The 19396-nt window shown below is 46.3% G+C and overlaps 1 protein-coding gene across 1 annotated transcript in view; it reads right to left on the minus strand.

The window, feature by feature from the left end:
- LOC144756330 (T-cell surface glycoprotein CD4-like) overlaps nt 1-19396 on the minus strand; it is a 95294-nt gene that overhangs the window by 38541 nt on the left and 37357 nt on the right. Inside the window, exons 2-3 of the mRNA XM_078646044.1 lie at nt 18540-18857; nt 9289-9579 (exon numbers count right to left, since the gene is read on the minus strand). Coding sequence (XP_078502170.1) covers nt 9289-9579; nt 18540-18857 — 609 coding nt within the window. The remainder of the gene's footprint in view (nt 1-9288; nt 9580-18539; nt 18858-19396) is intronic.

Raw genomic sequence — 19396 nt, forward strand, 5'->3', positions numbered from 1 at the left:
GTCTAGTAAGTCAGACAGCGTTTAATTGTTTAAGTCCCCCTCGGGTGAAGCGGTTAGACAGGTTTCTGACATGTATAAGATAGACCCACCTAGTGAGAGAGATAGACGAAACTTCAAGAAAATGAAATATTGTAAAAGTCTCCGAAGTAGATGCATCGTTACGTTATTGTTTATGTTTTTTCTGAGTCTTACGATCACATGTATAAGTTGTTTATTACACGTATTCTTTCCTCCTCTTGGTTCACATGTACACTTTTCCTCTAATGATACTGTAGAGCACACATTCAGTGAACTACCCCCTCACGAGTTATCCTATCGACTTGCAATGCGCAACAATACTTTTATTCGTATGTTACACTATTCGCACCAGACCAGCAATGCCACTAATTGCTGGGTATGTGGTCGACTCCCCCCTTTCCAGACAGCGAAGGGAGCTCTGCCACTCTTTCCTTATCCGTTTTCACACAATGGTTCGTGTGGAGCATGGTTTACATTGACGTCATCTTTAGACGATAAATCCCTTCTGAATACAGTTATGAATCAAACCTGTTTCCCAGACAAGGACGGTCTTTCCCATAGGACAGGGTTAGATCTAGAGAATGAAGTATATGATCTAGGTAATTTTTCTTCCAACCTCATGGTTTTGAATGTTCAGTCCGAGGCTAATCCAGACTTGCCTTCTATAACAGTTCTACCAGTGAAAGGCGAATTATGTGTTAGAAAGAATGGTTCAGTACATCTAGGACACAGTGATTGTACTACTGTGGTCGAGTACAGTGACAGTGGGAAATCTACTTTCAAGGCTTCACGTCATTCGTATTTTCTATGTGGTCAGACCGCTTATGTACGTTTGCCCCTAGATTGGGATGGAACATGTTACATTGCATTCCTACTGCCACCAGTTTTCCTGGCCCCATCCGATTATCACCGAAATACACATCTAGTACACGTCAGACATAGAAGGGAAATTGAGTCCCCAATTGTCGATCAGACTGAAACTGCATTAGAACAGTATACGGATTTCAATAAAGGCTTCTTTTTCTTCATAGGCCCCGTCCAGAATAGTAAATTAATACGTAGGTTAACCAGAACCCTTGAAGCAGTAGTGAATGAGACTACTTCCGCCCTAGGTAACTTAACAGAAGAGCAGTCTGCTATGAGATTTGTTGTTCTTCAGAACCGCCTTGTTCTTGACGTCATACTGGCCGATAGGGGCGGAGCTTGTAGAGTCATCGGATCTAGTTGTTGCGTTTTCATTCCTAATAACGCACCGTCTGTGTATTCAGCAATAACTAGACTTCATAAAATAGCACATCAGCTACACCAGAATCCAGGCACCTGGACTTGGTCCGGCTGGCTCTGGAGTGTAATATCTGCCTGGGGATGGAAAGTACTGTCATTCCTGGGAGTAGTAGTAATGATCATATTCAGTTGTTGTCTCTGTTTACAATGTGGCCCAGCGATTTGCGGCTTGTGCGCTACATCTTGTATCCCACGTCCAAAGTCCCATTCCCAAAGGATAAAAGACGAGCAAATGATGCTGTATGAACAGATAGATGGTTTCATGAATATTGATGTTTCCTGAAGGGAACGTAGGGAACAAGGAGGGAATGAGGAAAATTGAATTTTGCCCTGTTATGTGTCCCTACGTGTTCCCCAACATGTAATATATGTGCATGAGTAGTCTGCATTTTCCCTCCATGGCCAAATACAAAGACGCATTTACAGTTGCGTCCAACGTTAGTATGTCAGTTATCCAGTCCTCCGGAAAGCAACGTGAATTAGGCTTTTAGGCCTATGTTGCCAACGTCTTTACATTGTGCACGTTAAATCATCGAGTTGCACCCGTTTCTAGGGCTCTGCAGGGCCCGGACACGAGATCCAGGCCTCAAGCCTCCTGAATCACTCCGAGAGATGCAGCCCCGCCCGCATCCCTGACCCTTCACTTACTTCCTGCCAAGCAGCGCGGTGCCCGGCTCGGCCTGGCCTGCCTGCCAAGAATATATTATGCCTACAGTTATCTGTTCAGCTCCCCGGCTTCACATTCCTAGCTAACGAACAGCATAAACATATCCATCTACAGTCTAGTCTTTCTGTCTCCATGCAAGTGATTTCCTGAATTAGTATCCATAGAAGATCCATAGTTCACGCAATACATGAAGAAATATATGCATACACTAGCCTTTAGTGACAAGCAGCCTTTGCCCTGATGACTTTTAGAATCAAGCAACATGTACTCCAAACACAAGATATCAGATACGCTATAGGTACAGGTCGTTCTGACATCCCAGACTTCAGTCTCCTCTTCTAGTGCTAGAAGTCAGCCCCAGCTCTCCCCCGTTACACGTCATGACTCGTTTTGTGCGCACCAGTAGGTTAAAGGTTCCAGCTGCCCATGAAGCCCCCTCCATGTGTCCACCCACTTATGACACTTCTGTGACGTCTACATCACACACCTCCGTGTACGCCCTGTGCACGCCTTCTTTTCACACCCATATGTTCTTATCTTCTTCTTTTTACTTGTTACGCCTACTGTATTCAATGCAACTGTACTGTTTTACTATATATACTGTATGATGTTAATGAAATGTTGAGATCGAGGTCGAGACTGTCCCTTCCTGAACCTTAGCAGGTGATGGAACCCGATGTCCATTGGCTCGAGCCACTTAATTAAAGCCCGTATGACTCAGATACCACGGACTCTGCTTCTCATTCATTGAGCTATCCTTTTACCTTTAATGCATAGAAAAATAGTACCGGTAATTTATTTATTTACCACATTTATTCACCCTCTACACTCAACTCAAACCCAAAAATGAATTTGCCAATAACACAAAAATTTTCATTTGGAAATCCTAAAATCTGCAATTTTTGTTTTACAACCTCCAAAGCAAGAGCAGGAAACTGCACCAATTCCTGTACCAAAACTCAAGAAATCACTTCCACACTAGTTGAATATTGCATCTCCACCATTCTGAAAATGATGCACACTCTAGCTCCCTTGTCTAGAACACGGGCTAAAAAAAGCAAAAAAAGTTGGTTTACTCCTCTAAGATCAGAAAGGAAAAACATGGAAATGTCCATCCTTCACCTCACAAAGACTTTAAAACAATGAAGAAGGAATTAGAAATCTAGCCTACTCAATGCTAAAGCTGCAGTCTTCAAAAATCTGAGTCATCTGGCCAGCAGACTCTGCCACACTAACATCATAAGCCACTGATACTGTGACATCTTCTGTTACACCTGATGAGAACGTGAAGAACTGTGAAACCTCTAAACAAAGAGGCATATTTACAATGCCCCTGCGGCACATTTACGTCACCGGAGGGTCACTTTTGTGATGCTCCAGGGGCGCAATGTGCTAGCCCGTATTTAAAGGCCACGCAAAGGCACCCTATATGGCTTTTCATGGCCTTGTAAATAGGGAGTAAGGCAATGCCATACTCTGCGTGGAAGCGGCGTTCCTTGGGTGTTGGTATGGGTGATCCCACATAACACCAAAGGGGGCATATTTACAATATTTTGGCGTAGAGTCTTGCCATAAGCCTTCTAGATGCGCTGTCCTATGTCAAAAGAAATGGGCAGGAACACCAACAGCAACACCCATGGAACACCCCTCACAAGCAGAGTAAGGTATTTCAATACACGTTAAAAATGATTATTTCTTGCCACCTAAACCATTCTTTTAGCTTTGCGGGCCTGGAATAATCTGAATTGTCACACTTCTAGGAGTGTGACAGTTAGTAGATGTGTTAGTAGAGTCACTGGCAGTGATGTCCAGGGCAATGGCATTGGGTGGTGCAAGCTGCAATCAGTGGCGAAGCTAGCCCTATCAGCGGCCGTGGCGGTGGTCTCTGTGTTTGCCGCCTGCAGCGGGATCAGTGAAGAGCGGGGGGTGCTGGAGAGTATTTTGTACATTAAGGAGCGGTGGTGCTGTTACCACCCGAGATGGCAGGTGATAAGGGGTGAGAAGCCGCACCCAAAACTCGTGCCGCCCGGGGTGGACCACCCCCCCTACCTTCACCACTTGCTGCAGTCGCCTCCTGATGATGGCCTGGCCCTTATTATGTTACAAACTAAGTGCTGCAGATAAGGAACTAACTATTGGACAACTATGAGTTTAGGGTCGACCTGGACATAGGACTGAAACTACAATGCTCAATGTTATTGGTGCTATCTACCGGGCAATGGACAAGGGGAAGTGTTCGATACTCATGTCCGTGACTTACTACCGAATACACCATCGATCTGATTTGGTGTTGGCGACCATCTTAGAGTGGTGCAAGTCTTATCTACAAGACACAGCCAAAGGGTAAAATGAACCAAAGCTGCACAAACCACATGACCACTCCTTTTGGAGACCCCCAAGGATCTATGGTGGTTCCCCTCCTCAAAAATGTATATGTGAATCTCTAGGGCACAACTTTCCAAACTTTTCATGTTGGTGACACACTTTTTTGTGAAATAAATTCAGGGACACAGTAACGCGAGGAAGCACAGCGAGTGAGCCCAAACCAACTAGGGTGGGTTTGGGCCTCACACCCCACACACACACCACACCCCACACACACCCCACACACAAACCCACACACACCACCCCACAGACTCACCACCCCACACACACACCCCACACACACACCCCACAAACACACACAACCCCCCACACACACAACCCCATACACCCCACACACACCCCACACACACACACCCCACACACACACCTCACACACACACCCCACACCCCCCCCACACACACACACCCACACACCCCACACACACCCCCCACACACAGACACACCCCACACACACCCACACACACACAGCCCACACCCCCCCACACACACACCGCACCCCCCCCACACACACACCCCACACACACACACACCCTACTCCCCCCACACACACACACCCCACACACACAACCACACAGCCCCACACACACACACAACTCCACACACATCGAAAAATCCAAGTGTCCGTCTGTAACACAACTGGTGCTCATGTAAAGCGCTCTGATACCTTTGGCTCTAGTTTGCTCAACAAAAAAAGTTAGGCAAAATCTGGTAAAGCGTAAAGGATGTTTTCTACCATTATTTATCAACGTAATTGCTTTCTTAGAATTACTCCTTGAGGACCCCCCTTTCTCCCTCCCCCCATCATACTTATGCAGATGTCATTTAAAGCGCAGCCTCTTTTAGGCAATCTTTTATTCCCTGCAGTCCATCAGGTGTTAAAACATCTGAAATAGCAAGCAAGGATGAAACCACGGCATGAAAAAGTCTGTCAGACCCGCTAGCAGACGCACAACACCCATTGACATTAAAGGGCCTCGGCCCCCCCCCTGTCGTTTGTGGCAGCCCGGGACCGCTCACAGCCGCACCCGAGCACTTCACAAGTCTTTAAAGACCTTGTGCATGTTAATAGGGCTTTGTTGTTGTTTCACCTCTTCTAAGAGCCCCTGCAGCCCGACTCTGCCGATTGCCGGCAGACGTCATCTCATTCTCATCGCGCGACACATCTACATATGGGTCGCGACATAGTAATGTGTCGCGCCACACAGTTAGGAAAGCTGTGCTCTAGGGGGCTTACTACAAGCGTTCTGGGCTTATCGCACCAGTAGCAAGACGATACCCGGAAGAACATAGAGATGAAGATTAACTCATCAATTTAAGACATCATGGACAACCAACCTAAAGTACAAGAATGGATGAACATAACATATGGGAGCCAACTGACCTTAACTCCGCACAGACACAATGGGTCACATTGAGTTATATGATCGCTAAAAGGAACATTGCACAACAGCGGGGATCAGAACAGCCTCCCACCCTTGAGACCTGGAAGAGTAACTTAGATTGGAACATGTTCCGGGAAAAAACTGTTTTTATGGCAAGGGGCCGCCCTCAAAAGTGGGCTTCAATATGGGCACCTTGGAATCATTATAGAGGAGAAATTTGTGTGCCACCCAGGAATGCTGTTTTTGATGTACCCCCATCCCCATAAATCACTGCCATGTATGTACTTTTGGTCCTGAACCCCCTGTGGGAAAGATGCTGAATGTGTCATGATTCTTCTGTACTGTATTTTTCACGGATACTTTGTTTTAATAAAAAGAATTGTTATTAAAACGTATTTGCACAATTAAAAAATAAATTAAAAAATGGATGAACAAGCTCCAATCACCGGTGAACCAAATCAAAAGAGAATTCATCATTATTAGTCATGATCCGAAGAGCCACGTCACCACAAAATGGCAGACAGACTCTGCCCTAAAACTGCCCACTACGCCAGATCTAGCGGCTTGTAGCAGGATGAAAATTAAAGCTCAAACTTCCACAAATGGCTCCACAACTGGAAGAACTCCTAAAACCAATGAAGAGATTCACACCACCAAAGGATCTGTAAAATCAAGGGCACAAAATCTCTCAGGTTACACCTGAAAAGATCAACTCAAATGGATACCCTGACAAGCCCGAGGCATCTTCAGATCAGACTGAGCCATCTTCAAAGCTCTGGCGTTTAACAGACTCACAAACTGGTAAAGCAGCTCCCATTCACAGAACAACCTCCAATCTCTCACGCTCTTTCTCAGGGTTTGCTCCGCTCTCCATATGTAATAATATTCTGAGATAGTCTAAACATTCATGTGATATATTAGTGTCTTAGACGAGGGCATTGTGAACCGAAATGCATCATACCTTTGTATACATAATTGTATGTACAGTACCGTATACACTGAAATGTGAAAGTTCTGTGGTTTGGCTCAATTTAGAACATATTTAATGTCTGCGTCATATGCCTATTATTTTCCACATTGAAGATGTTTTCTTTTATGCAAGTCTGGGGCCTTCTAACGTAGACCATTACGGGATGCAGTTCAGAATACCTGTTTAATCTGTATTAGTTTTCATGTGCCTACTTCAGGAAAATAAAGCGCTCAAAAGCAAACTTCTTCAGCCTCCAGCTCGACCAAGCAAAAAACAGACCAAGAAAACTGTTTGAGCTAATCAGAACACAAGCCAAGGAACAACCCCAACCTATCAGCTCCTTTGACAAAGCGCCCTCTTGTGAAGACTTCGCAGCTTTCTTTACACACAAAACTGACAACATAAAGAGTGATCTCAGCATTGACGCAAGCCACTACAACACTCCCAACTGCATAACACCCACTGAACTAAAAAACAATGCTACGTGGTCATCCTTTGACACCTACTCTGAAGAAGAAATAGGCAAACTGCTCAGCACCTTGAAACCGTCCAATCACCTCACGGATCCCCTCCCTGCCAACGCTGTCAAAGACTTCACCCCATGGCTCCTTCCACTGTGGACTAAAATTATCAACAGCTCGCTACAGCAAGGATACATCCCTGACTCCCTCAAAGTTGGACAAGTCACACCTTTACTAAAGAAACCTTCTGCCGACCCATCCGACCTAAACAACTACCGTCCCATTACCAATATTCCCACTCTCGCCAAACTATTGGAAAAATGTGCACAACTGCAGCTGACTAAACACATTGAGCAGTTTGATCTCCTCACAGCTCATCAATCAGGCTTCCGAGCAGGACACAGTACTGAAAGTGCTATGACCCACATAATTGATGACGCGCTACAAATGCTAGATCAAAATGATACCTGCCTCCTCATCCTTCTTGATCTCTCATCAGCATTCGACACCGTTAAACATGAGAACTTACTCGAACTTTTGAACACAAGAATGGGTCTATCTGGGACTGTTCTCAAGTGGTTCACCTCCTTCCTACACAACAGGTCGCAGAAATTCAAGAGTAACAACCTAATGTCCTCGCCAATACCTGTTACGTTAGGTGTCCCTCAAGGATCCTCCCTTTCACCAACTTTGTTCAACCTAGTAATGGAACCCCTCACCACCTTGCTACAAGCATCCAATGTACTTTTTCACATGTACGCAGATGACACCCAATTATATCTCAAACTACAATCTCCCAATGACATTTTACTCCTGAACTCAACAATCAGAAGCACCCAATCCTGGCTCGCCAATAACCATCTCAAACTCAATGCCCTGAAAACAGAGTTCCTTTTGATCTCACCTCCCGCGAAGATCTCTACCTCCCAAACGTGGCTTAAACAGCTAACTGCACTCAATGTCCTACCCACCATCGTGGACTCAGCAAAATCTCTGGGCATAACTCTCGACTCCAATCTCAACATGCAGCATCATATCAGCAAGGCTACCAAAGGTGCGAACTTCCAAATCAATACACTAAGGAAACTGAAACCCTTCCTACCAGCCAAAGACTTCCAAACTGCGGTACAAGCACTAGTAATCCCGCGAATTGAATACGGCAGCATCGCCCTCTGCAGTCTCCCACTAACCACTACTGCACCCCTAAGAGCCTCTCTAAACGCTGCAGCAAGACTCATCACTGGGTCAAAAAAACACTTGCATATCACCCCTGACTTGAAAGCCCTGAACTGGCTGCCTTTTGAAGCCAGAATACATCTGAAAATTGCCTGCATGACACACAAGGCTGTACACCTGCGCTCTCCCGGATACCTCACTCAGAAGCTGTCAATCTCTGGCGGCTCTAGATACACTAGAGGCACAAGCAATCTGCTGCTAAAACCTCGAAGATTCAGGAAGGAAAAAACGTATAAGCGCTCTTTCTCAGGAATGGCACCCAGGATCTGGAACTCACTCCCTCCTGAAACAAGGCTCATCTCCTCAATCACACTTTTTAAGAAAGAAGTAAAAGCTCTTCTCATGGCCAAATATACTTGAGCTTTCAACTTGAAACTATAAAGGATCGGCACCGATCTATATTACCCAGCTCGATCCCGATGACTTTGTGTTTTTTCCTGTATTATTCTGCTAGATCCCTACGAATATGTGTTTTACCTTTATTATTGTTTCCACCTACTATTATGACTATGTACTTGCATTATTGATTCACCTGTACTATTATGTTCCCTCACGTATTCTTTCTTTTGTTCGGTATTCCCTGCTCTGTAAAGCGCTCTGATATCTGCAAAGATCTTGTTCGCGCTATATAAAACTTTCAAAATAAATAAATAAATAAACATAGATTATGGACCCATCCGTCACCTCTTTGTTATTTCCATGTAGATATTACTGCACTGAATACATTCCATGTTTCAATCTGACAGGAGAATGGTGGAATTTGGTTCCCTCGTTTTCCAACTATGCAAAACTGCATAAAGCGCTACAACACCCCATGAGATATTATTTGTGCTATAGAAAAACAATGTATGAATAAATTAGCAGGACCTGCGAGCCAGACTCACCCCTCGTGCTGTGTCCCCCTGTAGGCGCAGGGGCGTCTTGTTCCTCCGCCACCTGCAGACAGAGCTCGACCAGCACCTTTCCCTCCTCATCAAGGCAGCTCCAGAGGCCGCGGTGCTCCGGACCCAGAGTCGGGATGGCTAGCACTCCATTTCTTAAGATTCCAAAGCTCGAGGTGCTCCGGACCGCCTGCCCATCCCGCAGCCACGTGACGGGGGGTTGGCTCTCGCAGCACAAGAGTCTCATGTGCTTTCCAAGTTGATCGACGCCTTGGGCGGGTGCAGGGTCACAACCTGTGGCAGAAAAGAAGTCAGTGATGTCCTCTCACTGACTGTGCACTGTACATTCCCGCCTCCCTGTCACAGATGCAGCTGTCTCTTTCCGGACCCTCCTCTCTCTCTTCACAGCCCTTGACGTACACAGCCCTCTCTTAAAATGAGACTCTATCATATTTCACAGTCTCACATGCACAGCTGTCTCTTTGTGTCTCTCCATCCTTCAAACACTCTTGATAATGCTGACTCTCTCTGGACCCTCTCACACTGCCTTCACAGACACCCACACGTACAGCTGTCTTTCTGCAAGGCATTCGAGGCTCTCACAGACCTTCACATAGTCACCTGTATTGTGCTCCATTTCTCCTCTCACACTCTCAGCTTTCACTCACCGTGGAGCGCTACCCATCTCCGCACACAGATTCTCACATACACAACTCTCTGTGGGGAGGCCTCCATAACACCACTCACAGGTCGTCGAATATAGAGGTTTCTCTTCACTAACCATGTATATCACCTCTCACAGACTCTAACACACCCAGATCACTCACTCTGGGGCTGTTTCCCTTCACAGGCTCTCACATTGCAAACTGTCTCTCAAGGAGGGCATCTATAACTCTCCACTCACAGACTCTCTCTCACACACCCAACACAACCTCAACATCATCTCCTACGCTGATGACACTCAACTGATCCTCTCACTCACCAAAGACCCGAACACCGCCAAAACCAACCTACATGAAGGAATGAAAGAAGTAGCCGAGTGGATGAAGCTCAGTCGTCTGAAACTGAACTCAGACAAAACAGAAGTCCTTATCTTAGGCACCTCCCCCTCCGCCTGGGATGACTCCTGGTGGCCAGAGGCCCTTGGAAAAGCACCCATCCAGACGGACCACGCACGGAACCTGGGCGTCATCCTAGACTCCTCACTCTCGATGAACAGACAAGTCAACGCCGTTTCATCATCCTGCTTCAATATTCTTCGCATGCTCAAAAAAACATTTCGCTGGATCCCCACCGAAACTAGAAAAACGGTTACCCACGCACTGGTCACGAGCCGCCTGGACTACGGTAACACCCTATACGCCGGTACCACCGCAAAACTTCAGAAAAAACTCCAACGCATCCAGAACGCATCAGCCAGACTCATACTAGACATCCCGCGTAAAGACCACATCTCTAGTCACCTGAAAAACCTCCACTGGCTCCCCGTCAATAAGAGGATAACTTTCCGCCTCCTAACCCACGCACACAAAGCACTTTACGAACTTGGACCCGAATGCCTCAACACACGACTTTCCTTCTACACCCCCTCCCGCCAGCTACTCTCCTCCAACCAAGCCCTGGCTGCTGTACCTCGCATCAACAAAACCACATTGGGAGGACGATCCTTCTCCTACCTGGCAGCCAAAACTTGGAACTCACTTCCCACTCACCTCCGCCTCACTCAGAACCACCTATCATTCAGAAAGCAACTTAAAACCTGGATATTGGACAAATAATTCCCCACCCTTCCTCAAGCGCCTTGAGACCCTCTGGGTATGTAGCGCGCTATATAAATTACTTGACTTGACCCAGGGGTCTCTCAATATATATAAATAGAGATATGCGCCTTCAACTTTCTATAGACTTGCCTTATTATACAGCAATGGCATCTGGCAATGTTTGGAATTTGTCTCCACCGCAAGCACTCTTGGCTGGCAAAGGAGAGCCTGTATTAATAATAATAATAATAATAAAAACATTTATTAAGCGCATGGTTACACAGAAAAACAGTGCGTCCCCGCGCTGTAAATGCATTCCATCCGAACCCCAGAGCAGGCCCCCATAACAGGAGGGAAAGAACAAGAGGCACCAATACAACTAGGCCTTGGGGAACAGATGTGTCTTTAATTTCAGCCTAAAGCGCGATTCCGAAGGATCCATCCGAAGTTCAATTGGAAGTTCATTCCAATATTTGCTTGCTAGGAACCAAAAGGACCGTCCTCCCATCCGTGCTCTTCGGATACGAGGGACCACCATCTGCATGCTGCCCATGGATCTCAACAGGATATATGACGTTAAAACGCATGTTTTTACAACGCATACCGTTACAACGGGACTTTTACAACGCCAATACTATTACCACGCATGTATTTACAACGCATTTTTTTACAACGCAGGTACCTTTACAACGCATACCATTACAACGTAAGTATTGGTAAGTATATATTTTTTTTTTAATTGTATATTATTTAAAATTAATATAATGTAATGTAATTGTATTTAATTTAATTTAATTTAATTTAATTTCATTTAATTAATTTAATTTAAATTTAATTTTATTTTATTTTTACCCTGTACCCCTTTATCCAAAAACCCAAAACTGACCCTGAACCCTAAAAATACCCCTTTACCCAAAAACCCAAAACTGACCCTGAACCCTAAAAATACCCCTTTACCCAAAAACCCAAAACTGACCCTAAACCCTAAAAATACCCCTTTACCCAAAAACCCAAAACTGACCCTAAACCCTAAAAATACCCCTTTACCCAAAAACTGAAAACTGACCCTAAACCCTAAAAATACCCCTTTAACCAAAAACTGAAAACTGACCCTGAACCCTAAAAATACCCCTTTACCCAAAAACTGAAAACTGACCCTGAACCCTAAAAATACCCCTTTACCCAAAAACTGAAAACTGACCCTGAACCCTAAAAATACCCCTTTACCAAAAAACTGAAAACTGACCCTGAACCCTAAAAATACCCCTTTACCCAAAAACTGAAAACTGACCCTGAACCCTAAAAATACCCCTTTACCCAAAAACTGAAAACTGACCCTGAACCCTAAAAATACCCCTTTACCCAAAAACCCAAAACTGACCCTGAACCCTAAAAATACCCCATTACCCAAAAACCCATAACTGACCCTGAACCCTAAAAATACCCCTTTACCCAAAAACCTAAAACTGACCCTGAACCCTAAAAATACCCCTTTACCCAAAAACCCAAAACTGACCCTAAACCCTAAAAATACCCCTTTACCCAAAAACCCAAAACTGACCCTAAACCCTAAAAATACCCCTTTAAAAAAAACCTAACATATAACATTTTAAATATAATTATATACTTACCAATACTTACGTTGTAATGGTATGCGTTGTAAAAGTACCTGCGTTGTAAAAACATGCGTTGTAAATAAATGCGTGGTAATGGTATTTGCGTTGTAAAAGTTCCGTTGTAATGGTAGTGCGTTGTAAAAAATGCGTTGTAATGTGTGTTTACCATCTCAACAACCGTTTGGGACGATATATGGTCATCATACTCTGGAGGTAGATAGGGCCACGGCCATGTGCGATGCGGTGGGTAATGCACAAGGTTTTAAACCGAATGAGTTCCTGCATGGGAAGCCAGTGCAAGATTTGAAGAGCACGCTTCCCAGATGACTTCCTAGGTAGTTTCAAAACCAACCTAGCCGCCGCATTCTGGACACATTGGAGTTGGTTCAGGCCCCTTTTACTAAGGCCACAGAGCAATGAGTTCCCATAATCGAGATGAGGAGTGACTAAGGCATGCACTAGGGTATTCCTCGCTTTGATGGGGAGAAGATCTAAGATCTTACGGAGGACCTTTAGTGTGCCGTAGCATTTCCCGGCTACAATCCCCATGTGTTGAGAGTAAGAGAGGTTAGAATCTAGAAGTACACCCAGATTTTTCACCGTATCTGATGGAATGGGCATAGTACTCAAATCAGCTGGCCACCAGGCTGAAGTCCAGACGGAAGGAGCCGGACCGATTACCAAAAGTTCCGTCTTATTACCATTGAGGCGAAGACAGTTATTCTTCATCCAGCCAGCCAGTGCCACAAGACAGGAAGAGAAGTTCTCTGCTGCCACAACTGGGTTATGAGATAGAGTGATCACCAGTTGGGTATCGTCCGCATACGAGACAATATCCACCCCATAAGATTCCACCATCCTAGCAAGGGGCTCCATATAGAGATTAAACAGTGTGGGGCTCAAAATGGAGCCCTGCGGAAGCCCTTGTCTAAGAGACCTGGGTTTGGATTTATACGGGGGCAGTGGACTTGGAATTTCCTATCAGCTAAAAAAGAGCCCATCCATTCATAGGCTTGGCCGGCTATCCCCATCTCACTCAAGCGTGCAAGGAGCCCCGAGTGCGATACGGTGTCAAAAGCCGCACTCAAGTCCAGTAATATCAGAGCGGCAGTATGACCATCATCGACTTTGCGGCGAAGCAGTTCTGTGGAGAAAAGGAGGGCCGTCTCAGTAGAGTGCTTTGCCCTGAAACCCGATTGGGAGGAATGAAAAAGATGGTTGCCTTCCACAAAGCCAACCAATTGATTATTAACCAATTTCTCCACTACCTTGGTGCAAAAAGGCAGGAGGGAGATAGGACGAAGATTATCTAACTGAGTCATACTCAGGTTGGCCTTTTTTTTAATGGGAACCACCTGGGCCAGCTTCCACTCCTCAGGCACCCGACTTTCTTGAAATGACAGAGTGGCCAAATTGCCTATGTGGCAACTCAGAAGAGGTAGATGGCTCCTGAGGATCTTAACAGGGGCAACATCCATTGGAGAGCCAGAGTGGATATCCGAAATTATTTTTATCAGCTCCTCCCGCGGAGGAACCTTAAATTCCTCGAGAGCACTATTTTTCATGGGTCCATAGCAGGTCATCCTAACCGGGGTAACTACTGTAGGACTCTGCTGAAAAGATTCATAGATCTTCTCCACTTTACTCATAAAGTGGTCAGCTATGTTTTCACAAATCTCGATGGAAGGAGGGTCTTCGGTCATAGTCGCCGTAAGAGATGTTAACTCCTTATAAATTAAAAAGAGCTCTTTGGATGAATTATCCGAATTTTCAATCCTCTCTTTAATGTGATCCCTTTTCGCCTTTCTAATCAGGCTATGGTACGCCCTCGGGCTACTCCTATAGGATTCTGAGAGCAGAATCATAATCTTTCCGCCACCTGCGTTCTAGGACCTTACATTTGGCTTTAGCTGCACACAGCTCCTCATTGTACCAAGGGGCTGACCTAGATCCGCGTGCAGGGGCTTTTTGAGTCCAAGGGGCCACCTTATCCAGGGCCTTAGTTACCCAATCCTCATAATCCTTCCAAGCTCCCATAAGAGTCTTGCTAAACGGAGGGATTTCCAGGTTTAAGGCAGAATCAAATGTCTCGTGGCTGAATTTCCTCCAATTCCTGCGTCTAGGTGGAGGTGGACGCTTAGCTTTTTCCCCTCTGATCAAGCCCAGCGCACTAAATGGAATGAGGTAATGGTCAGACCATAAAATCCTGATAGGGGGGAATACTTTAATATCATCCCAGTTAGAGAAAATGGGATCAAGAAGATGTCCCGCTTGATGAGTTGGCCTTCCATCAGATAGTCTAAGCATCAGGGCTTTCAGGGAGGTAATTACGGATTGTGCCTCAGTACAGTTAGCATCCTCAAATTGTAGGTTAAGATCACCTATTATGAGGAATTTACTATACCGAAGAGCTGGCTGAGTCACCGTTTCAAGGAGGCTATCCGTAAACTGTAAGGACTCCCCGGGAGGGCGATAAATAAGATAGCCCTTAATGGTACACTCCGGGGAGACTTTGATGGAGAAAAGACCCGCTTCGCAGTTACTAATCGATACTTGTTTCAAGGAGCACTCAAGGTCAATTTTATGAACAATAGCTATACCCCCCCCCTTTTTGAATTCCCCTGTCAATTCTTTGAAGGCCATATAGAGATGGGAGGGCCACCGGAATTTCAGGGGCAGCGGCCTCATCCAACCAGGTTTCCGTAAGGAATAGCAAGTCAGGTTGATAGTCAGTAAGAAAGTCATGGATGTTCAAACAGTGTTTTTTAAAAGAACGGCAATTCAGTAGGTACATAGAGAGTTGATCTGTCCCCTTTAACATCTCCGAATCAGTGGTGGGGAGAAAGTGACAACCTCTACACCTTTGGGGCATACAATCAGGCAGCATACCATGTGTACACTCTGCTTTAGGTATGGGACGAAAAAGAGCTAGTTCTTCACTAGAGTATCGCAACACTCTTGCCCGTTCTGTGGAGGCAGACACAGGGGTCCTGGCCCCTGGCCACGTCAGGTCGCGGACGGGCGCAGACGGGCGCAGATGGGCGCAGACGGGCTTGCCTTGTGCGCGCCTTCGGCGTGTCCGCTGCGCGGTCGCTGACCCATCTTCCTAAAAAAGGGGTAGGTTTGCAAGAACTAGAGCGCTAACCCGAGCGCTGGAGATGCAGGAAGTGGTGGGTTCCTCACCCTCCGCTCAAACGCCCACAATGGACGCGGCGGAACGGGGCGGGATCAGAGAGCAGGTAGGGTTTTAGCAAAAGAATTGTAGTGCGAGCAAAAGAGCAGTTACAAACAAATTACAATGATTTTTAAAAAGAACAGTTCAGTCAAGCATCAAATATTTAAAAAACACGCGCCAGGTCGCACCGCGCTTCTCCCCTTAACACCCCCGTACTGAGGCTATCCCCAGAGTTCGCTCACGGAGATGACTGTCCCTGCCACTGACAGCCAGCATCCACTGAGCAGCGTCGACCTCTACCTCCCTAAGTAAGTATAGGTTAGTATGGAATGAGTGGAAAGAGCATTTTGCAAATTACATGTCCCTTTTCTGCTGATGAAGAATTAACACCGGTTTAAATGATTTTGTTTTTGCTACATTTATTGGGGGCAGGTGGGTTGAAAATTTGCCACCGCATACAAAAAAAAATCAGACAAGATGACCAAGGAAATGTGTTTGAACATGCGCTTGAGGACCTAGACAGGTACTTAAGTCCCACTGTATGTGTATCAGTCGATCGATACAAATTGTTTCAAAGGAAGCAAGAGAAGGAAGAGTCGGTGGAGGATTAAGTAGCTGCTTTAAAAACATGGCATTAACATGGGAGGGAGGACTGCTTACACGAAGGACAACATTGGGTGGATGCTGTGCGCTAGGAGAGTAAATTGGGATCCAGAAGTGGTGAAAGGACGCATTGATAAAGCCAAACAAGTATATAAGGAGTATTACGATAACAAACACAGTTGCAAACCAATAAAGTTGCATGTTGGAGATATTGTAAGGGTTAAGAGAACTGGAGTTTTAAGAAGGGGACAGAACAGTTTTCCAAGGCCACATAAGGTAACTCAATTGTTTTGCACTGCTGCTTTGTTGAGTAATGTTAAGGTTCGTCATTTCAGAGCTTTGTCGGTGTGTGACAAAAGTGTGGATAATGAAGAAAGAAAAGTTCAGAAAGGATGTGATTGGTGGATGGAAGTGGAGGAGAAGGATATGATAAGGGATAACATCACGGATGAAGGGAGAGGAAGCATGGATGTTACAGCAGGTTTGAAGTTTTCAGAGCTGGGACAGATTGTAGAGTGGGTAGGTTCAGGAGAGTTGTGAAGAGACCCACAAGGTTGGAAGATTATGTTTGTGAATAGATGTTGTTATTCACATGCGTTACCACCGTTTTTTTTATTGCTTTTGTTTGTTTTATTTTGTGCGTTGTATAAAAAGGAGGGATGTGTTACTTTACACATTTTAGAATAGAACTGCATGCAACTTCCTTATTAGAATTTTAGACCTGTATGCAACTCATTTGTTATTTCCTTCTTTGTGTATCAATATTTTTATTGTGGAACCATACGTATTTTATTCTTGGTTATATATATAAAAGAGGGGGGTGTGTGATGACATACCTTCTCCTTTAGACACAGGAGCACGTGGGTGCACGCAGGTAGAATCTGTGAATGTGGGGGTTGTATGACCTGGGAGGCGAAGACGGTTACTGGGGAAGCTGTTGGAGGCACAAGCACCTGCTGCTCTCACCGTGCCAGCATTGTACAATAAATACTTTAACTCGTTGACCGCAGCGCGAATTCCGCCGCGGTGCGGGTGATTTATGACGGGCCATGGTTAGAACGGCCCCCGGCGGTCCTCTGCACAGGCCCACAGTCACGTCGGACGGCTGGGGCCGTTCGACGCACGGAAAGGGTTAAATACCATCCTGTGGAGATCGTCCTTACGAGACATCTCTCCTCTACCACACTGAGATGTCTCTCTTTCTCTCTCCCCGTCTCTCCTCTCCAGTGGCGGCTCCTCCGCTAAGGCGGCGTAGCGTCGCCCCACTGCCCAAAAGTAAAGGTAAAATGATAATAACGTGTCGTTATTATAATTTTATTTTTCAATATTGAAGTTTGTGGCTCTCGGGGTGGGGAGCAGGGAGGGGAGTGGTTTTTACTCCTAAAGTGCACATTACCGCTTGTCCGGCCCTCTTGAGCCAGCCAAACAGTCCTGCATCTTCCCTACCAGGCTTGCTTCACACAGCCTGTTGAGGAACATGGAAAGGCTCCCATTCCTTGTTCGAGCAGTGAACCACTGCGCCCAGGCTGCATTGAAGTGTTGTGATTGGCTTAGAGGAGCCTGGAAACCTGGGTGCTTCCTGCTGCCGTCAGAGACAGGAAGAAGGAATAGAACTGAGGAGAGATGGCGGCCAGCCGGCCTAGGTGTGTGTTTCTTTCCCACCCACCCCTGCCCCACCACTCCCGTCTGGTAGTAGCTCCTCTGCCACACACACATTTTTTTCACTCTGTTCCCCTCCATCTCTCCTCTCCCAGACACAGATGTCTGTCTTGATCTCTCCCCGTCGATCCTCTCCCTTGCACAGATGTCTCTCGCTCTCTTCCCCTCATGTATCCTCTCCCACTTACACGTCTCTCTTTCTCTCTCGATCTCTCCCCCGTCTATCCTCTCCTGTACATGTCTCTTCCTCTAGATCTCTCCTCTCGCATACACTGATATCTCTCTTTCTCTCCTTCCCTCATTCACTCCTCTGAGAGCGCAGATGCCTCTTTCTCTCTTGACCTTTCCGCTATCTCCCCTCAACCACACACAGATGTCTCTCGCTCTCTCTCCCGCTGGGACACAGTCTCTTTTGGCGTTCCTTCCCAGTGAAGCCCTCACCGTGACTGACGGACAGGTGGACGCTGCTGGACTTGTTGTCTTCGCCGACGCAGTAGAAAGTTCCAGAATCACTCACTCTCAGATTCTGCAGCGTTAATTCTCGTTTGTTCTCCGGGACCTCGAGGCGGCCACGGAAGGGGTCTGCGCCGTCCTCCCACCATGGGTGGACAGATGGGCTGTAAATTACCACCTCCGTGGACCCGGTAGTGACGCAGCCGGGGTAGCGGGGCTTCCATCTCCACTCTCGCACCGGGTCCTCGCTTTCCGGGGGGCAGGTGATCTTCACAACATGGCCGGCTCTAGCATCCACCCTAGACTCTGAAAGAGACAAACAGTAAAAAAAAAAGACAAAGGGTTTGCCCAAATGACCCCACAGAACCTGGGCTGCAAATACTGGAAAAACAGAGTGGATTGCGATTATTTAAACCGCAATAAACAATTAATTATCACTGAGTATTCAATTTTTTAACAACAAACATTGCTCATATATATATATATAAATCAATCAATCATTTGTAAAGCGCACTACATACCAGCGAGGGTCTCAAGGCGCTGGGGGTAGCGGGGTAGTGCTACTGATCGAACAGCCAGGTCTTGAGTATCCTCCTGAAGGTCAGCAGGTCTTGGGTCTGTCGTAGGCTCAGTGGGAGGGTGTTCCATGTCTTGGCGGCGAGGTGGGAGAAGGATCTCCCACCGGTAGTTGTTCTTCGGATGCGTGGGACGGTGGCGAGTGAGAGGTTGGCGGAGCGTAGCTGGCGGTTGGGGGTGTAGAAGGAGAGCTGTCTGTTGAGGTAGGCTGGGCCGGTCTTGTGGAGTGCCTTGTGTGCATGGGTGAGGAGCTTGAAGGATATCCTCTT

Source organism: Lissotriton helveticus, chromosome 5_1 (genome assembly GCF_964261635.1).
Source record: "Lissotriton helveticus chromosome 5_1, aLisHel1.1, whole genome shotgun sequence".
Lineage (NCBI taxonomy): Eukaryota > Metazoa > Chordata > Amphibia > Caudata > Salamandridae > Lissotriton > Lissotriton helveticus.